This window comes from Sphaeramia orbicularis, chromosome 11, assembly GCF_902148855.1.
Source record: "Sphaeramia orbicularis chromosome 11, fSphaOr1.1, whole genome shotgun sequence".
Taxonomy (NCBI): domain Eukaryota; kingdom Metazoa; phylum Chordata; class Actinopteri; order Kurtiformes; family Apogonidae; genus Sphaeramia; species Sphaeramia orbicularis.
In genome coordinates this window covers 41,717,265-41,736,788 of record NC_043967.1, presented here as the reverse complement: position 1 = coordinate 41,736,788, position 19,524 = coordinate 41,717,265, and the positions used below count along the sequence as shown (strand labels likewise).

General features: G+C 33.0%; 1 protein-coding gene across 1 annotated transcript; it reads left to right on the top strand.

The window, feature by feature from the left end:
* Nucleotides 1-9,935: 9,935 nt before the first annotated feature.
* On the top strand, nt 9,936-19,089 carry LOC115428348 (fibrocystin-L-like). The gene is made up of 9 exons (XM_030147343.1): nt 9,936-9,955; nt 10,042-10,150; nt 14,425-14,482; nt 14,586-14,679; nt 15,395-15,448; nt 15,611-15,684; nt 15,767-15,809; nt 18,535-18,605; nt 18,710-19,089. The coding sequence occupies exons 1-9, from the start codon at nt 9,936-9,938 to the stop codon at nt 18,853-18,855; spliced, it is 669 nt and encodes a 222-aa protein (XP_030003203.1). The 3' UTR covers nt 18,856-19,089.
* The last annotated feature ends 435 nt before the right edge of the window (nt 19,090-19,524 follow it).

Sequence of the window (19,524 nt, the reverse complement as noted above, 5' to 3'; positions counted from 1 at the left end):
GCCTTAAAACAGTTGTTTTTATGGGAAAAAAACTGGCAGTTGTGGTTACCAGAATAATATTGTAAAAAAAAAAAAACCACATCTAACCATAAACAAATTTACAGAGTTACATGTGGATTTACATTTAAACATATATATTTAACCCTTTCATGCATGAATTATGAGAACCTTAATCAAGATTTTTTTTTTCCTGAGTGTTTTATTCCTCTTTAGGCATGAAAAAAAAACGTGATTTTTTTTTTTTTTAAATCAACCTGTTTTTTCATGGAGTTACAAAATGTTCCACTCAGCTACACCATGAATTTTATTCTTGAAGCAAAGAAACATGTATTTAAAACACAATATGATAAAGTGATAGGAAAACAATGAAATGAAACCATGTTTAATGCAGCTAATCTGATGTTTTCTCACATTTTAACATATCATATTAACACGTTATTAACTCACTTCATGGAGATAATATGCAAAAAATAAATATTAACAATTGATTTCCACTCAAGAACCAACCAAGAACAGCAAAGTTACAATAATGGTATGAATTGCAGTTTATGAGATGATGCATAAGTGTCCACTGTGTTGGCTGATATGGAACTAAAACAACAAAACGCATGAATATACAAGAGTAAAGCTGTAGAGTAACTGTCCACTGTAGTGACCACTATGCATGAAAAGATTAATAGGGATTTTAGGGTTAATGTAGGGAATGATGTGGAGAAAATGCAGAAAAAAACATTTGAAGTTGCCTTAAAACAGTTGTTTTTATGGGAAAAAACTAGCAGTTGTTGTTACCAGAATAATATTGTAAAAAAAAAACCCACATCAAACCATAACAAATTTACAGAGTTACATGTAGATTAACATTTTAAACAAATATATTTAACCCTTTCATGCATGAATTATGAGAACCTTAGTCAATCTTTTTTTCTTGAGTGTTTTTATTCCTTGTTGGCCATGAAAAAAACAATGCAACTGAAAATTTTTTATGGACCCTATTTTTCATGGAGTTACAAAAATGTCCACTCAGCTGGAACACCATGCATTTGACTTTTGAAGCAAAGAAACATGTATTTAAAACGCATTATCAGAACGTGATAAACTGTGTAAAAACTATGAAATGAAACATTTTTAAGCCACTAATGCCATTTTATCACATTTTATCATACTCTAATACTAGTTGTTACTCAATTCATGGAGATCATGAGGGAGGGCTTGTGATAAAGATATACAAGTATGTGGTAAGTGTGTGTAAATGTATGTTATAGGTGTGTATGTGTGTTGTGTATATATTGTAGGTTGTATATGTGTGTATAGATCTGTGTATGAATATGTATTTACAGGGTGGGGAAGCAAAATTTACAATATTTGATTGAAAGGGATTGAAAGACATGTATGACTGATTAGTTTATTGAAAGTCATGAGAATTTATTTGCCACAAGAAAAGGTACATAATAGACAATGTTTTTATTCTATGTGTCCTCTTCTTCTCAATAACTGCCTTCACACGTTCCTGAACCTTGCGCAAGTGTTCCTCAAATATTGGGTGACAACTTCTCCCATTCTTCTTTAATAGTATCTTCCAGACTTTCTCGTAATAGTTTTGCCATAGTCATTCTCTTCTTTCCATTAGAAACAGTCTTTATGGACACTCCAACTATTTTTGAAATCTCCTTTGGTGTGACGAGTGCCAGTCAGCAAATCACACACTCTTTGACGTTTGCTTTCCTGATTACTCATATGGGCAAAAGTTTCTGAAAAGGTAGGATAATAGTGTAGGTATGATTATGACATCAATATATGTTTGGTTTCAAAACAATTGACGTAATGCCTGCTGAGAAAAAACAAACTAAATGTTCATTGTAATTTGCTTCCCCACCCTGTACATATATGTGTTATTGTATTATGTGTTTATGTAAATCATATTATATTTGTTCATAATAATATAAAACCAGAAACCTAATTATTTACTAGTAAGTATCAGTCATATTATGGCATAGTGTATAGATACGATTAGACTAGGAATGTTATTATTGTTATTCATTATATAAGGAGAAGGGGTGGGAGTTATATAGTTGTACTTCTTCTCACTCCTTTTCCAATATGTATTATATGTCTTATGTTTAAGTGTTTGTTTATTTATTTTCTTCTGTTTGACATTCATATTCGAAATAAATACATCAATCAATCAATCAAAAATAATGTTGCAAAAAAAAAAGAACAAAAAACTGTTTATTTACAGTCTAATGACAATTAGCAATTGATTTACACCAAAACATATTACAGCAGATCAGGTTTATCAAGAACAGCAAAGTTTTTTTGTTTTTTTTTCCATTTTATTTATTTATTTAGTCAAGGACAAATCAAAATATTCATTAACCTTAAAAAGGACAGATGTAGTGTACCAGGTTCTAATACTAATGCTAATTTCCATCTGTAGTCCCTGAACAGGCTGATGTTCTCATTAAAAAAAAAAAAAAAGACATTAATAAAAGCTAAAACATTAAGAAACAGTAAAAAAAAACAAAAACAAAAGCATTTCTATAACTCTATCTATATAAACTATTCATTCACATCCAACCATTCACTCTTATTCGTCCCACTGCAGTCCGTCACACACATTCATGGTATGAACTACAGTGGATGGGATGGTGCATAAGCGTCCACTGTGTGTGGCTGATGTGGAACTAAAACAACAAAACCCATGAATATACGAGAGAAACAGCTGGAAAATAACTGTCCACTGGAGTGACCAGTATGCAATGAAAGGGTAACATCAATTTAACTGGACTGCACTTATATGGCACATTTATACACCGTCATGTTGCCTAAAGCACTTACAAAGCCACCAGGCCCAACTGTCTGGAAGCGATTTAGGGTTCAGTGGCACGTGGACAGTCGGAGCCGGGATTCGAACCGCTGATCCTTTGGTCATTGGACCCGCCTCTACCAACTGGGCCATAGCTGTCCGTTGGTTTACCTGTTTAAAATGTTAAATGTTTACTTTTTAAATTACATTTTATTTTTTAAAAAAGCAAATAGGCTGTTATTTCAATATTATAGTCTTGTAATTTAAACGCACCACATTGTTTTTCTATTTACAGTTTTATTTTCTCAAACAATAGAAATATATAATTTCTACATATAAATCTGGTTTTGATTACACACTCTTCCTGTAGAAACTGCAGCTATATTTGATTTAATCGTTAACACAAAAATCTTTTCAATTAAACAACTTTGCATTGTATTTTCGCTTACATTTTTTATGTTGCAGTTTTATTAACTTATTCTACAGTCTTTTTTTTTTTTTTTTTTTTTACAGTGTAGGTCTTTAAGGGTTAATCAGGGGTGTCAAACTCATGTTAGTTCAGGGGCCACATACAGCCAATATGACCTGAAGTGGGCCGGATGATTACAATAATAACACAATAATACATAAATAATATTGATTCCAAAATGTATGTCTAATTTCTATGTTTTAGAGTGAAAAAGTAAAATTACTGTATACTATCAACATTTTTACTCCTACAAACTATCTTTTAAAAACATGTGGAAAAACATGAACAACCATGACCAAAATTAATTATTTTTTTAAAAAGTGCAATTTTAACAATTTATGCCATTATTTGGCCTCAGCTTCTCATTTTCACATGTTCATTACAACTTACAGATCACAGTGGATCTACAAATACACAAAACGTTTAGTAACAGACAGAATAATGACACAATTACTCTTAATTCTCTTAAGACATTTCAGGTTATTCATATTTGTTTGGGTTTTTCACATTTTTTGTAAAAGCTAGTCTGTAAATGTAACATTTTGTGTAATTTTACTTTTTTTCCCCCCACTAAACAATGAGAAAAATTGCAGTTTTCATTATTTATAGTTTATTATGATAGTATTTTACTGGTCTGACCCACTTGACATAAATTATTTTAACATTCTTGATTGTTAACCCGCTGGTATCCAGGTGCGCCTTTTAGGCACACTTTGCACTTGTGTTAAAAAAAACTTCTTACTATTTTTCACAATGTAAATAAGGTTAGAATTCAAAGTTGTTCATTTTTGCATGATCTTTAAAATTCTGACCACCAACTCAAATTTGCACATTGTAAACAAAAGGAAATTACAAGACTAGCATCTGTCTCCCAAGTGTGCCTAAAATGCACTATTTCTTCCCATTTGATCTGTATGATTAGGGCTGACCTTGATTTACAAAAATAAAATCAAATTAGAGCAGAAAAAATAAATCAATACGTAATATTTAATAGTTGATTTATAGGTGTGCATTTTACGTACACTTGGTGACAGATGCTAGTATTTTTGAACATTTGATCTAGCGCCAAAAATAATAATGCAAATTAACCAATGTTGGAGTAAATCACTGACATATGCCAGGATGAAAAAATCAAATAATATGTGATCCACATTTATGTAGTATATTGAAAAAAATAATTTTTTGTGGTTTTTGCAATCCCAAAAAAATGGTTTGTTTACATTACAAACATGGCATTAAAGGGTTAAAAAATGTGAAATTATTGAGTATTTGGTATTTTTCTTTATGGCTCAAGTTGATGAAATAGAAAAAAGTGTAAAAGAATTAAAAACAAACTGAATGAAATTTTTTGTGACATTATTCCACAGTGCTTAGTAAGGGCCTTGCTGGACGGGATACCGGAGGGTTAATATCTTCAATGTAATTTTTGCGTTTTCACTAATTCATCCCGCGGACCAGATTGGACCCTTTGGCGGCCGGTTTTGGCCCCCGGGCCGCATGTTTGACACCCCTGGGTTAAATCAAGGTGGGGGCAGTAAAGTAGCTGAGGTGAGTTCAAATGTGCCAGGGACTATTTTATGAACAAAGAACGCTTTTATTTCTCCTATTATTCCACATGCACGTGCAGAACTTTAGTTTTTAAATGGATGTTTCCACAGTTTGATAAAATCTCCAAACGGACCCATGACAGGTCGGGTGTAATTTGAGGTTTCACTTCCATCTAAATGTGACTGACGTGATTCCCGTCTGCAGCTGTTACTCACCGTCCATTTTTATCCACTTGCACTGGGGTGTCATTGTGAAAACGCGGTGCTCAGTTCTGGTGGAGATGGCAGCTGTGTCCCACGGGTGGATGTGTGCACGAGACTCCACCCTGTTACAGGTGAGGGGCGGCGCGTGCGCGGACACCCATATAAAGAGTGTGTGCAGAGGTAAGATCATCCACAGACCATCAACAGACTGTACCGATCACGGAGACATTAACAGGAAAACCACCTCAGAGACCACTGTAAGTTACAACAACAACCCGCTTTTAAAAAAAAAAAAAATCAGATTAGTTGAATTTATTGATATTTAAATGCATTGTTGGTAATTGTTGTAGATGTTACTGTATTAAACAGATTTGAGTTGTGCAGGGTTTTTGTAGAAATCAGTGTGTTTTATTTGGATTAATTTATTATTATTATTATTATTATATTATTATTATTATTATTATTATTATTATTATTATATTATTAGTATTAGGTTTGACTCAACTACACATGTATAAGTACAGGGCAATGAAAAGGAGATTTTTTTTGTCGGACATTATTATTATTATTATTAGTAGTAGTAGTAGTAGTAGTAGTAGTAGTAGTAGTAGTAGTATTAATAATAACAATAAAATAATAATAATAATAATAATAATAATAATAATAATAAAGTAAGTAAAAGTAAATAAAGTAAAAAGTCAAGTCCAAGTCAAGTCAAGTCAAGTAAAAAGTAAAGTAAAGTAGTAAAATAACTTATTGTCCCTTGGGGGAAATTCATCTTAATCATTCGTATTCATTCATATTAGTTGACTCAACTGTATTATTACACATGTATATGTACAGGGCAATGAAACGGAGATTTTTTGTCAATTATTGTTATTATTATTATTATTATTATTATTATTATTATTATTATTATTATTATTATTATTATTAATAAAGTAAAGTAAAAGTAAAATAAAGTAAAAAGTCAAGTCAAGTCAAGTAAAAAGTAAAGTAAGTAAAGTAAGTAAATAAACTTTATTGTCCCTTGGGGGAAATTCATCTTATTCATTCATATTCATTTATATTAGGTTTGACTCAACTGTATTATTACACATGTACAAGTACAGTGCAATGAAACACAGATAGCATCTAATAAGAAGTGCAATAATTAGTAAAATATGTGCAGATACTCAGCATCTGCAGTATGTACATATATTTATTATTAGTATTATTATTATTATTATTGTTATTATTATTATTATTATTATTATTAGGTTTGACTCAACTGTATTATTACACATGTACAAATACAGGTCAATGAAACGTAGATAGCATCTAATAAGAAGTGCAATAAGTAGTAGAATATGTGCAGAATGTTCAGCATCTGCAGTATGTACATGATATTATTGTTATTATCATTATTATGATCCACGTTTGTAGAATAGCCTGCCTGAAGACCTGAGTGTTGATGTTTTTAAAAGCAAACTCAAGACCTACCTTTTTAACCTAGCTTTTAATTAAACTTCATCTCTTTATTTATTTTGTATTTATTACAATTATTGTGTATTTATCTATTCATTCACTTCTATGAATCTGCTTTGTAGATGGCATTTTATTTTATTACTTATTATTTTTATTTTATTTTGACTTATTTATTTACTTATGTATTGGTTGATTTAAATTGCTTTCTAGTTTGAGTTTTTATCCTGCCTCTGGTGTTTCCTCACTTATGCTCGTGCTTCCTCAGCTCCCATCTTTTCTCATGAAGGCTGTTCTTATTTCAGTACCGACCAATAGAAGATCTTTCTGTATGTGTGCATGCGTGTGTTTTATTGTTATTGTGTGAAGCCCTTTGTGTTGCACGTTTGCATGAAAAGTGCTATATAAATAGAATTGATTAATTAATTGATTGATTGATTTATTGATTGATAAGGTGGTACTTCAGACATAAAAACAGGTGGATGTGTTGTGATAATATCCAGATAATAGGCAGATGGAAGTACTGTGGACACACTTGCACAGATGGAGTATAAATGTGTCCATGTCTGATGCCGATGAAAAACTGAGAACTGCATTTTACCTTTTTTATGTAAATTACTGATAGGGTTAGTGGTTAAAAAAAGTTGACAAGATTTTAGCTCGTTTAGCTTTTGATTGATTGCTGGTTGCTGTTTTGGTCTTTAAGCAGTGAAATAAGTAAAATAATAAAACTAGAAGCACTCAGAGAGCACAGACCTCCGCCAAGGCTGATCAGTGGCCCCCCCTTGGGCCCCCCCCACGCCAAGGAGGTTATGTTTTTGGCCAGGGTTTGTTTGTCTGTCCGTTTGTCCTGTCCGCTAGTGTGCAAACATAACTCAAAAAGTTATGGACAGATTTTGATGAAATTTCAGGGTTTGTTGGAAATGGGCCCCCCCGTGGGGCCCCCCACCCCCGATCACCACCAAAATTTAATCATTTCTTCCTTATCCATTTCCAACAAACCTGAAAATTTCATCAAAATCTGTCCATAACTTTTTGAGTTATGTTGCACACTAACGGACAGACAAACAGACAGACAGACAGACGAACAAATAAACTAGAAGCACTCGGAGAGCGCAGACCTCCGCCAAGGCTGATCAGTGGCCCCCCCTGTGGGGCCCCCCACCCCCAATCACCACCAAAATTTAATCATTTCTTCCTTATCCCATTTCCAACAAACCCTGAAAATTTCATCAAAATCTGTCCATAACTTTTTGAGTTATGTTGCACCTAACGGACAGACAAACAAACAGACAGACAGACAGACAAACAAACCCTGGCAAAAACATAACCTCCTTGGCGGAGGTAAAAAAAAAAACAACAGTTAAAACATGATACAGTCATTTGAAGCACATGCAGACAGAAGATGAGTGACTGGAATTTCATTTGTTAATCAGAACAAAACAAGAAACGTGCAAACCTGAGTGTGTTTTTTATGTACTTTATTGGTTCCTAGATTTCCACAGTAGCACCTAAACAGCCGTTCACAGGTAAACAGCAGGGAAACCTGGGATATCTCCAGGATGGAGTCCTCCTCCAGGAGTCTTCTCTGGTCTGCAGCACTCATCCTCACACTGTGGTGCTGTTGTAGTAAGTAGACCTCAAAAGACATGAACATGTAATTTAGAACAGCCTTTTTTCATAAATTTAACCGTTTTTAATGTGTCCTCCTTACCTACTGCTGAAAAGTAAGAAATGTGCATCATCTTATCCTTATCTTCAGATGCTCAGCGCCTGGACTCCATTTCTCCACGCACTGGAGCAGAATGGAGGAACAGAACTTACCCTTTTGGGGGAAGGTAAGACTCTTATGGCGTTGAAATTCCGTTGCATTAGAAAAATGGTTCCTTGTTTTTTGGGTGTTTGTTGATTGTTATGTTTTATTTGATTGCTGTTGTTGTTCACTTTGTCATATTGTTTACTTTATTGTGTATTCATTTGTGTTGCCTTCAAGGACTTATGTATGTATGTATGTATGTACTTATTTATTTATGTACTTTTCTGTAGGGATGTTCAATAATATCGGCGGGCCAATATTATCGGCCCGATATTGGCATAAAAATGTAATATCGGTGAATATCGTTATCGTTTTTTTTTTTGTCTGTCATTAAAACTGATAAAATAATGCCTTGATTTCGCTGGCATTTACTGACACATAAACAAAGCATTGTTTGTAGCTGAAAGAAATGTGCAGTTTTCAAAATTGTACAGTAGAGTTGCCACACTGTAATAGACTCATGGAGGGAGGGAGAGAAAATAAATAAATATGGCATTTTTTCCACAACTTAAGTTGAAGTATGTATTCTTTGCACAGACAGTGTTTACATTTTGAAAGCCTTGTTGCATTTGAGAATGCATCCAATGGGGCATCACAATAACATTAGGCATGATGTGTTAATTCCATGACAGGAGATATGTGATGTTACCTAAAATTAGTTTAATATCCACATATATCGGCAGCGGTTATCGGTAGATATCGGAATCGGAAATTAAGCGTTGGACAATATCGGCATATCGGTTTTTGGCAAAAAAGCCAATATCGGACATCCATACTTTTCTGTTATGTCAGTATGGGTGTGTGTTTTTCTCTGGAAAAGTGCAGTAATCAAACACGGTTATCATGATAATTAGAATTGAACGTTATATTAACCGTTTGCAATTTTACCACGGTTTATACATTATACCGGTAATCGTTACATCCCTACTCATAACACAACAATTAATAACAGAAAACGTGCACTTTTTGCCATCCAATAATCTATGTGTGCCAGAATCCACACAAGGTCCCACACCAGACTCATAGGATTTTTTTTTTTTTTTTAAAACAGGAAGCAAAATTAAGGGAAAAAACCCAAAACACAATGATTTACTGTAATGCCACTGTATTTTATTTTATTTATTTTGTTTTATTTATTTATTTTATTTCGAACATGCAAAGAAAAAATAAGACAAAACAAAGCAAATTAAGACATAAACAAAATAACATTTAAATGGACAGATCTATCTTCAAGCACATAACAAGTCTGAGTATGCATGGTCAAAAAGGAGTAGGAAGAAGTATGAACTTATTTAATCCTACCCCTCGGTGCTTCACACCTAATGTGATGTTATGTGTTCATGCTGTTGAAGAATTTTGTGAGAAAATAAAAATGTTTAATCAGTTCATCATGCTAAACCTGTTTATTCATTAGGACTTCTTACTTAATTTATTACTTGTTTTGACATCCTTAACCAGAAAAAACTTCAATTAAATACATTTTTTGTCCAATATTTTTGCATTATTTGCAGGTTTTGCCCAGGAATCGCAGTTTCAGCTGAATCCAGACCCTGACACTGGATATGCTGTGATTCTGGTGTCAGACACTCTGTCTGTCCCCTGTGACGTGGAGAGAGATTCAACACACGCACCATGATCACATGTTACACCAGGTAACACAGACTCACAGAAAACACAGTCTGCATCATGCTATGTAGCCTTGAAATCTGTCTAAAATCATTCATCTCATCTGTTTCAGACCAATGCCGGATGGACAATACGTGGCCCATGTCATCGTGGACGGAGTTCCCATTCCCGATAGCAAAATCTGCAGAGGCAGTTACAAACCGTACCACTGCAGCATTTATGTGAGTTTCCTTTTTTGCTATTTACTAAAATTTTACATTTAAATACCAAATAAATATGTCAGAACCAAAGTGGAGGATCTATCTCACAAATGAAAACCTGACCTCTGTATCGTTTGTGCACACACATTTATGTTCTGCACGCATGTACATGAAAGCTACAGATACTAGTGTTGAAAAAATAGACCGAACTGACTGATTGAACTTATTTACACAAGTCAAAGTGAAAAAGAAGCCTCCAAATGACATTACAGATGGAAGTACTATGGACATAATACACATAATATATTAAAATCATATATTGCTGTGTTCATGCTTTGTAAAAATCACTTCACCTGATACTGAAAATCTGAATGGATGTATACAACTATAAGTAGAATTTGGCCACTTCTCAACTAACATTACTGATAATAATTAGCGTAAAACAATGTTGGTTTTATGAAAAGAAGGATGCGAGGATAGAAAAACACTGACCTTACCAACTAATGATATGATAAACATATCAAGTAATTTTAGCGATTTAATACTTTACACTTACTGTCACATTTAATAATAATAATGTCAAACTTACCTCCCTACCAAAGTTAGCTACATATGCTAATTAGCGGGCTAGTTTTTTTTTTTCTTCTTTTTTTTTTTTTTTTTTATTATTATTGAACAATGACCAATTGAACATTATATATACATAACAGTATACATCAAAGTTGGATTAAAATAAATAGTCACATTTCACAAAATATTTTACATTTCCAATACATAGAAACAAATGTACGCAAAATAAATAAATAAATAAATAAATAAAATAGAAAAATAAATAAAAATAAAAATAAAAAAAAAGCTCGAAGGTATAAAATATAAATTATATAAATTAAATAAGATTATATGTTTGACTTTTTTAAAATTTTATTTGCTTTAGAGTTTCTAATGTTCTTCAAATTATCTAAATATTTGGAAAAATGTGCTTTAAAAACAATAATGTTTGGACGCTGATGTGCAAATTTAGTGCAATGAATGTGAAACTTGCAAATATTACTAAAAGGTTGATGATATATCTTTTATCTGGATTTATTTTATCAATTTGTGAAAGTCCAAATAAAACATTAGCAGGCTAGTTAATTAATGCTAACATTAGCTAATGCGCCTAATGTATGTCAGTTTTTGTTATTAGGTTCTGCTAAAATTCAGGACATGACAGAATATACTGTCAGTCTAACTCCTATGACAGAGCTGCTTATCACTGGGAAAAATAAGATTTATTCAGTCAACAACAGCTCTGAACATCCAAAGTTGAGTTAGCATTAGCTGTAAATCAGGTTGCTACTTTGTGCTAACAATCTGTTTAATGGTTTCAAATAACTTTCTTTACTTAAAATTGAAGGAGAACTGAAATCTACAAGAATATTAAGTGTAGAACAAACATAAAAAGCTGGTGTATCTCTGTTAGAGGGGTACAACTGTGGAATAATCTGGAGCAAAACTTAAAAATGTCTTCTTCAGTTTGTACATTTAAAAGGATGTATAAATCCACTATAATAACAAAATATAGAACATTATAGAAGTACGCATAAAATAAGATATTATTGTAGTTAATTGGTTATCATGATAAGAAGATACTAGGGCTGAACGATATGGACAAAATTTCATATCGCGATATTCATGCCAGATATCTCGATAACGATACGATATGATATGACTACGGGTTCGGTGAAAATCAAGCATTTTTCAGAAAAATACAAACATCATAATACAAAAGAATGTGGAAAGTGCAGGTTTATTTATAAGAACTCACTGCCAGTCATCAACATTAACATAAAGTACGAATAAATGAAATTTGTTGTGACTTCCAGAGCTGTAAATGCAGGGTGAGCGTGGGGGAAATCTATATCTATATATATATCTTGCACTTGCTTTTCTTAATCTGCCTGTACATGCAATTTTTATCATCTGTTTTTGTCGAGTGTGTGTGTATGTTGTATGTATTCTTGTAACTATGTGTTGTGTTGCTGCTGCCTATCTTGGCCAGGACACCCTTGTAAAAGAGGTTCTTAATCTCAATGGGACATTTCCTGGTTAAATAAAGGTTAAATAAAAAATTTAAAAAAAAAATCATTTATATCGTTGCTTTTTCGATATTAATATCTTGAATGTTCATATCTAGATATCGATATGATAATGATATATTTTTCAGCCCTAGAAGATACTATCATATTTATTGATCATTGCATTTGGAGTAAATATTTCGAGTGCATATTAAAAACGGTTGATTAGGCAAATCTGATTGTGTGCGAAGTGACTACAAAAAGTGTACATGAATGGTTTGTATGGATGTTTTGTGTTATTGTAAAAAATATACAAAAGAAAATGTGTGTTAACAAAGCAAAGGAAGTGGATCTAGTTTGATTATTAGTTTGTAAAAAGGGGGTGGGAGTCAATAAGTTATACTTCTTTCCACTCCTTTTCGAGCGCAGAAAAATCGTATTTATTTATTATTTTTTTAACCATATTGTATGATTCTTTGTTATCTGATAATTCTATGTGCTCGAAATAAACTACTACTACTTAAAAAAAGGTCCAATATCCATCCACATTTTCGATATCCACTGTATTTTCAGTTCCTGATCAAAAGGGAAATGATTAAGTGGTAACAATTTGTTAGTTCCATGTATTTACAACTAAAATACCAGAGTGGGACGTTATCCTTGTGTTTGCAATATTTAATATTCATCTACTATAAAAATATAATAAATCAGGACAATGGATGTTTTTTTTCAACTTTTGCTCAAAGTTTAGACCCTAATGTTAATAAAAGTACATCAAAAGTGTATTTTAGTGCAAACTTTAATGTTCAAACATGATTTTTAATCTTTGTGGCGTGAAATATACGCTATTAAAAATCTCCGACTCGAACAATTAATTTATGCATATCATCGTCAATCCAACCGAAAAAAAAACAGGCGAGGATAAAAAATTCTCATTTCTCTTTTAGTTTGTTACAGTTTACTCAGGCATGGTAATAGATACAATATTTTAGACAATGGGAATAGATTCTGTGAGGTCTGTAAATGTCCACAGACACCAAGAACATCCATATGAACCTTATTATTGTGAAGTAATTCTTCATTTACTTTGGGTATGTCTTTTTAGGCGTTTTTTTCCCTGAAAATATGGTCAGGGTTAAACAGGTTAAGCTTGTAACCATGAGCGTAACGTCAGAGGAAAATGGGCACCATGTAAATATGTAGAACACAGGTGTCAAACATGTGGCCCGGGGGCGAAATCCAGCCCGCCAAAGGGTCCAGTCCGGCCCGTAGGATGAATTTGTGATATGCAAAAATCATACTGAAGAAAATATCAATCAATGGTGTAAAAATCATTTTAATTCAGGTTCCACATACAGACCAATTAAATCTCAATTGGGTCAGAGCAGCAAAATACTATATAAATAACCTATAAATAATGAGAACTGCAGATTTCATCTTTGTTTTCGTGTAAAAAAAAAAAAAAAAAAAAAGTAATATTACATGAAAATGTTTATATTAACAAACAAAAAAATGTGAATAATCTGAACAAATATGAACAACTTGAAATGTCTGAAGAGAAGTAAATGCAATGTGAGTGAGTGAGTGAGTGAGTGAGTAAGAGAGAGAGAGAGAGAGAGAGAGAGAGAGAGAGAGAGAGAGAGAGAGAGAGAGAGAGAGAGAGAGAGAGAACTAATACTGCTGCTACTACTATTACTGATCCAACCTGGATAATATAAAAAATGGATTATATCTGATTCTCTCTCTCTCATTCTCACACACATACACACACACACACACTATACAGTCCATAGCACTACTGCTATTTATATTAATACTACTACTGCTATTACTACTACTACTACTACTACTACTACTGTTATTAAACTTCTATTACTACTGCTATTACTAATTTCTCTTTTAGTTTGTTACAGTTTACTCAGGCATAGTAATAGATACAATATTTTAGACAATGGGAATAGATTCTGTGAGGTCTGTAAATGTCCACAGACACCAAGAACATCCATATGAACCTTATTATTGTGAAGTAATTCTTCATTTACTTTGGGTATGTCTTTTTAGGGCGTTTTTCGCCTGAAAATATGGTCAGGGTTTAACAGGTTAAGCTTGTAACCATGAGCGTAATGTCAGAGGAAAATGGGCACCATGTAAATATGGTCTGTTTCTCGATCAGTCGTTCTGTTAGATTTTTGGCCTTTTTCACACTGTTTTATCTATTCTTACTATTGCTCCTCTCAGGTTGCCTGGTATCGCACACCTACTATATACTCTGTGACTCCAGTCAGCACCCTTCCAGGTAAAATATAGTATCTGTCTATATTATACAGGGATTTTTATTTTCTTAATGCACCTGAAAAATGAACCTTTGAAAATAAATCTCTTCTCTCAAAACAACACAGGGAGCGTTTTGACTATACGTGGCCGGATATTTACTGATGTGTACGGGAGCAACACTGCAAAGAGTTCAAATGGTGTCAATGCCAGATTTCTGAGGTAAAAAGAAACAGATGTATAGTTAGATCAACTTAAAGCTTTTGTCTAATTCAAGCATTACCTGTAATATTGGAAAAAGTTCTGATGACGAGAATCTATCCCACTAACAAAAACTTTTCATTAACTGAAATCTATTTATTTGATCATTAACCCTTTCATGCATACTGGTCACTACAGTGGACAGTTCTTCTCCAGCTGTTCTCTTGTATATTCATGGGTTTTGTTGTTTTAGTTCTATATCAGCCAACACAGTGGATGCTTATGCATCATCCCATACACTGACATTCATACTATTACTGTAACTCTGCTGTTCTAGATAAACCTGATTTGCAAAAACATGTTTGAGCGTAAATCAATTGTTATTAGACTGTAATTAACAGTATGTAAGTTTTTTTTTTTTTTTGCATATTATCTCAATGAAGTGAATGATAAGTGTTTGTATTGCATAGTTTTCCATATCACTTTCTGATATTCGTTTTTAATTCATGTTTCTTTGCTTCAAAAATTTAACACATGACGTCCAGCTGAGTGAACATTTTTGTAACATCTTAAAAAAAAACAAAAACAAAAAACTTGATTGCATTGTTTTTTTCATGCCTGTAGAGGAATAAAAACACTCAGGAAAAATATTGTGGCCAAGGTTGTCGTAATTCATGCATGAAAGGGTTAATATGATTGTTTGTGTGGTAACTTTGAATGGTCTTGTGTATTGCAGAGCCTACGTGACAGGAATGCCGTGTGAGCTGCTTAAACCCGACTCAGATGACCTGTAAGTTATGTGTCAAGATATGAAAAAAAAAAAGGATAGCATCATTAATCATTCCGAGTTAAATGTATTTAAATGTATTTAGTTTCGCTGAAAATAAAGTGGTAATAATAAAAATCACATTTTGATTCATGTTTTGTTAATACTACTCATTGTTTTTTTAAGATACCTTCTGAAACTGGACAGTGAACAGTCTTGGTGGGGATACATGAGCTGCAGGATGACGGGAAGTTACGTTGGTAAGATTAAAGCAACTGTCAGCAGAAAAAATATTAAAAACACCCTTTTTCCAATATGCTAACTATGTTTTGTGTCCAACAGGGCATCACAACATGAGTTACATTTTGGATAGTCACTATGGAAGGTAAAGAATGATACTGAATTACTTTTAACTTTCATTTGCTAAATGCGTATTTGAGCTCCAAGTAAAATATCACAGGGTTTGAAACAGCACAGAACGTAATAACTGTTATTTCTAATACTTACACACTATTATTATCTAAATGTAGATTGGTACAGTTCGTTACAAATGGATTTAGTCAATGACGCATTGACAAAAAAGAAAGAAAATTTTTCATTCATTTTCAGTGTCTGTTTTCGATGAGTAAAACCAGCCAAGAAGTTTATGAGCCTAAAAAACACACATAACAGAGTGGAAAATATTAAATAATTGTGTCTTTCAGAATTCTGTATTTGTATTCTGTAATCTTTCATTCCTTTTCATTACCATGGGATATTTCGGAAAACAATAATATTCCAGGCAAGTCATTTTTTTTCATACCATTAAAATTATACAATCATTTACACATTTAATAGATAATCTTACAAGTCAATTCAGACACACCTTGGAAAACTGTTAAGGTGTCCGACTTTCTATTGAAAAACTACACACCTAAAGTCATTTCACAGAAAAAAAAAAAAAAAAGGTGTTTTTTTCTACTCCAACTTTATTGGCTTGTAAAATTATCTTTTAATTTGACAACATTATGTGTGTAAATGGTGGCCCAATATGCTCATTTTTTTCCCAGAGTTATGGGTCTCACCAGAAGGGGCTGGACTTTGTCATTTTATAATGCGTCACATGTAGATATTAGGCTTAAACTCCCCTCAAATCCAGGAGTTCTGAAATACATCCATATCATCTTGTAGGTTAAGCAAATTCTGCTTGACTAGATTTAAAATAAAAAAAAAAAAAACAACAACACTAGAATAAAATGTGTCCACTGAAAGATCATATTAGACCTTAAAACTACAATCTAAACTTTTTAATTAGCTTTTTTTACTGGTGACAAAGAGATTTCTAAAAAACAAAAAGCATCACATTTAACCAATTTGCATCTCTAGGAACAGAGGACGAAACTGTAACAGGGTTGGGTCCAATTGATACTCGAGCCTTTTGCACCATGGGCCTTTTTTAATAGCATAGAATGGTGTATTATAAGTTGAAGTAGGAGCCAGGACAGTAATGCTATCCTTTAAAGCACAGGTGTCAAACATGCGGCCCGGGGGCCAAATCCGGCCCGCCAAAGGGTCCAGTCCGGCCCTTGGGATGAATTTATGAAATGCAAAAATTACACTAAAATATTAGCAATCTTTTAGTTCAGGTTCCACATTCAGACCAATTCAGTCTCAAGTGGGCAGGACCAGTCAAATACTATCAAAATAAAAACATAAAAATAATGATAATTCCAAATTTTTCTCTTTTTACACATGTATTTACACTAAAACAAAGTATAATTTCGCAAAAAAAATGTGAATAACCTGAACAAATTTGAACAACCTGAAATGTTTTAAGAGAAATAAGTAGAATTTTAACAATATTCTGCCTGTTATTAAATGTTTTGTGTGTTTGTAGATCCACTGTGATCTGTAAGTTCTAATGTACATGTGTAAATGATAAACTGAGGCAGAATATTGTTAAAATGACACTTATTTTTTCAGTTTGTTCATGTTATTCACATCTTTTGAAAGGATAGTTTGCAGATGTAAACCTTTTCGTAATGTAAATTTACTTTTTTTTTTTGCTCTAAAACAGAGAAAAGTTTGGACTTGACATTACTTATATATTATTACATTATTATTTTACTGGTTCGGCCCACTTCAGATCTAATTTAGCTGAATGTGGCCCCTGAACTAAAATGAGTTTGACACCCCTGCTTTAAAGAGTTGTTCAGTAGCAGGAGTCATGCTTTATTACATTTGTTACATTAGTAAAACCAGTAAAATAAAATAAAAAAAAGTGCATATTACAAGCAAGAAAACAGTTATTTCAGACAGATTTAATATTCTTAGGAAAAGGTGTCATAGTAGTTTCACTTTTAAAATAAGGAACACAGTCTTGTTCCTCTGCTTGTATATTATGCAAATCATTATTTTAGGAAAATCTTCTAAAAATCTTCTAATTTGTATTGAAAAAATGTTTGATATCTTCTTATACAGGGTGGGGAAGCAAAATTTACAATGAACATTTAGTTGTTTTTTTCTCAGTAGGCATTACGTCAATTGTTTTGAAACCAAACATATACTGATGTCATAATCATACCTAACACTATTATCCATACCTTTTCAGAAACTTTTGCCCATATGAGTAATCAGGAAAGCAAACGTCAAAGAGTGTGTGATTTGCTGAATGCACTCGTCACACCAAAGGAGATTTCAAAAATAGTTGGAGTGTCCATAAAGACTGTTTATAATGGAAAGAAGAGAATGACTATGAGCAAAACTATTACGAGAAAGTCTGGAAGTGGAGGAAGCAACAAAAAACGTACCAAAGCTTTTATTAAAGCTCTCAAATCCAAAATCCTAAAGGATCCAACCAAATCCATGAGAAAAATGGCAATTGAACTTGAGGTAGACAACAAGACCGTTAGAAATGCAGTAAAATATGATTTGAAGGTTTAAATTCTCATGACTTTCAATAAACTAACTGGTCATACACTGTCTTTCAGTCCCTGCTTCAAAATATTATAAATTTTGCTTCCCCACCCTGTAAAAAAAAAAATACAATTGAACTTTTTGCAATTTGATAAATAAGAACAATACAACAGCACAAACAACACTTTTTCACTCTTTTTCTTTCAAATCTGTAGGAGTTTGCCCGAAAAGTCGGTATACAGGATCACGTCTTTGGGGAAGCTCGGCATGTTGCAGACTTACGCAGGTATGAAAGAAACATGTGATGACAAGTGAAACGGTAGCTTTTAGTACCAGTTCTGCCGTTCTTTTCAGGTACAGTAAAGTGTTTTTGTCATTTGTTTTGTTCAGATGTGAAAGGAGTCACACCATCCTCCGGCAGCGTCATGGGCGGAACCTTCATAACCATCCACGGTCGCTTCTTTGATGAAACCGATCACCCTGCTCGTGTTCTGGTCGGAGGTAATCATCACTATCTTTACCTAAATCTACCCTAGAGTCGTGCCAACTCTTTTAATCAATAGCACGAGATGTTCGGTATGAACAGATGTGAGTTTCCACCAAACGAGACACTTAATGATGCATTGTTCAGGAGTGTTAAGTCACGCGGTGGTGATAATCCTCTTCAACAAAGCTCAGTGTGTGCATTCTTTAAACAAAAGAGGAGATGTGAAGCTGTTGCACCACAGACGAAAGAATCTTCCAAATGTTCAGAGGCTCATCAGACCATGACGAATGACTGACGACACTGGGTTTCGTAAAGTCTCACATGTCACTCGACCTTCGAGTCTGACAGGTTAAGTAGGTCTATTGTAACAGGGCTATTAACAAATCACTTCACAACTTTACTCATTCAAATCAAATTAAAGTTATTTGTCATGTCAGCATATAAAATACACAGAGACGAAACGCTGTTCTCAGGTCCGATTGTCAGCAGCATTCAGTAAATACAATAAAATACTGATAAAAAATAATAAAAATACTGATAAAAAAAACAAAAACTCCTAAAAAGTTACCCATAAATAACTAGGATTATTATTTCTAAAGTGCTTCTTCAGTTTGTGCATTTAAAAGGATGTATAAATCCACTATAACAACAAAATATAGAACATTATCTGAATAAATGAATATCGAGTTATAACACAGAAGTACGCATAAAATATGAT

Coding starts and splice junctions, on each gene's coding strand:
- LOC115428348 (XM_030147343.1), top strand. CDS start 9,936: ATGATCACATGTTACACCAG. Junction 10,151..14,424: donor CGTACCACTGCAGCATTTAT/GTGAGTTTCCTT, acceptor TGCTCCTCTCAG/GTTGCCTGGTATCGCACACC. Junction 15,810..18,534: donor TTGGATAGTCACTATGGAAG/GTAAAGAATGAT, acceptor TCAAATCTGTAG/GAGTTTGCCCGAAAAGTCGG.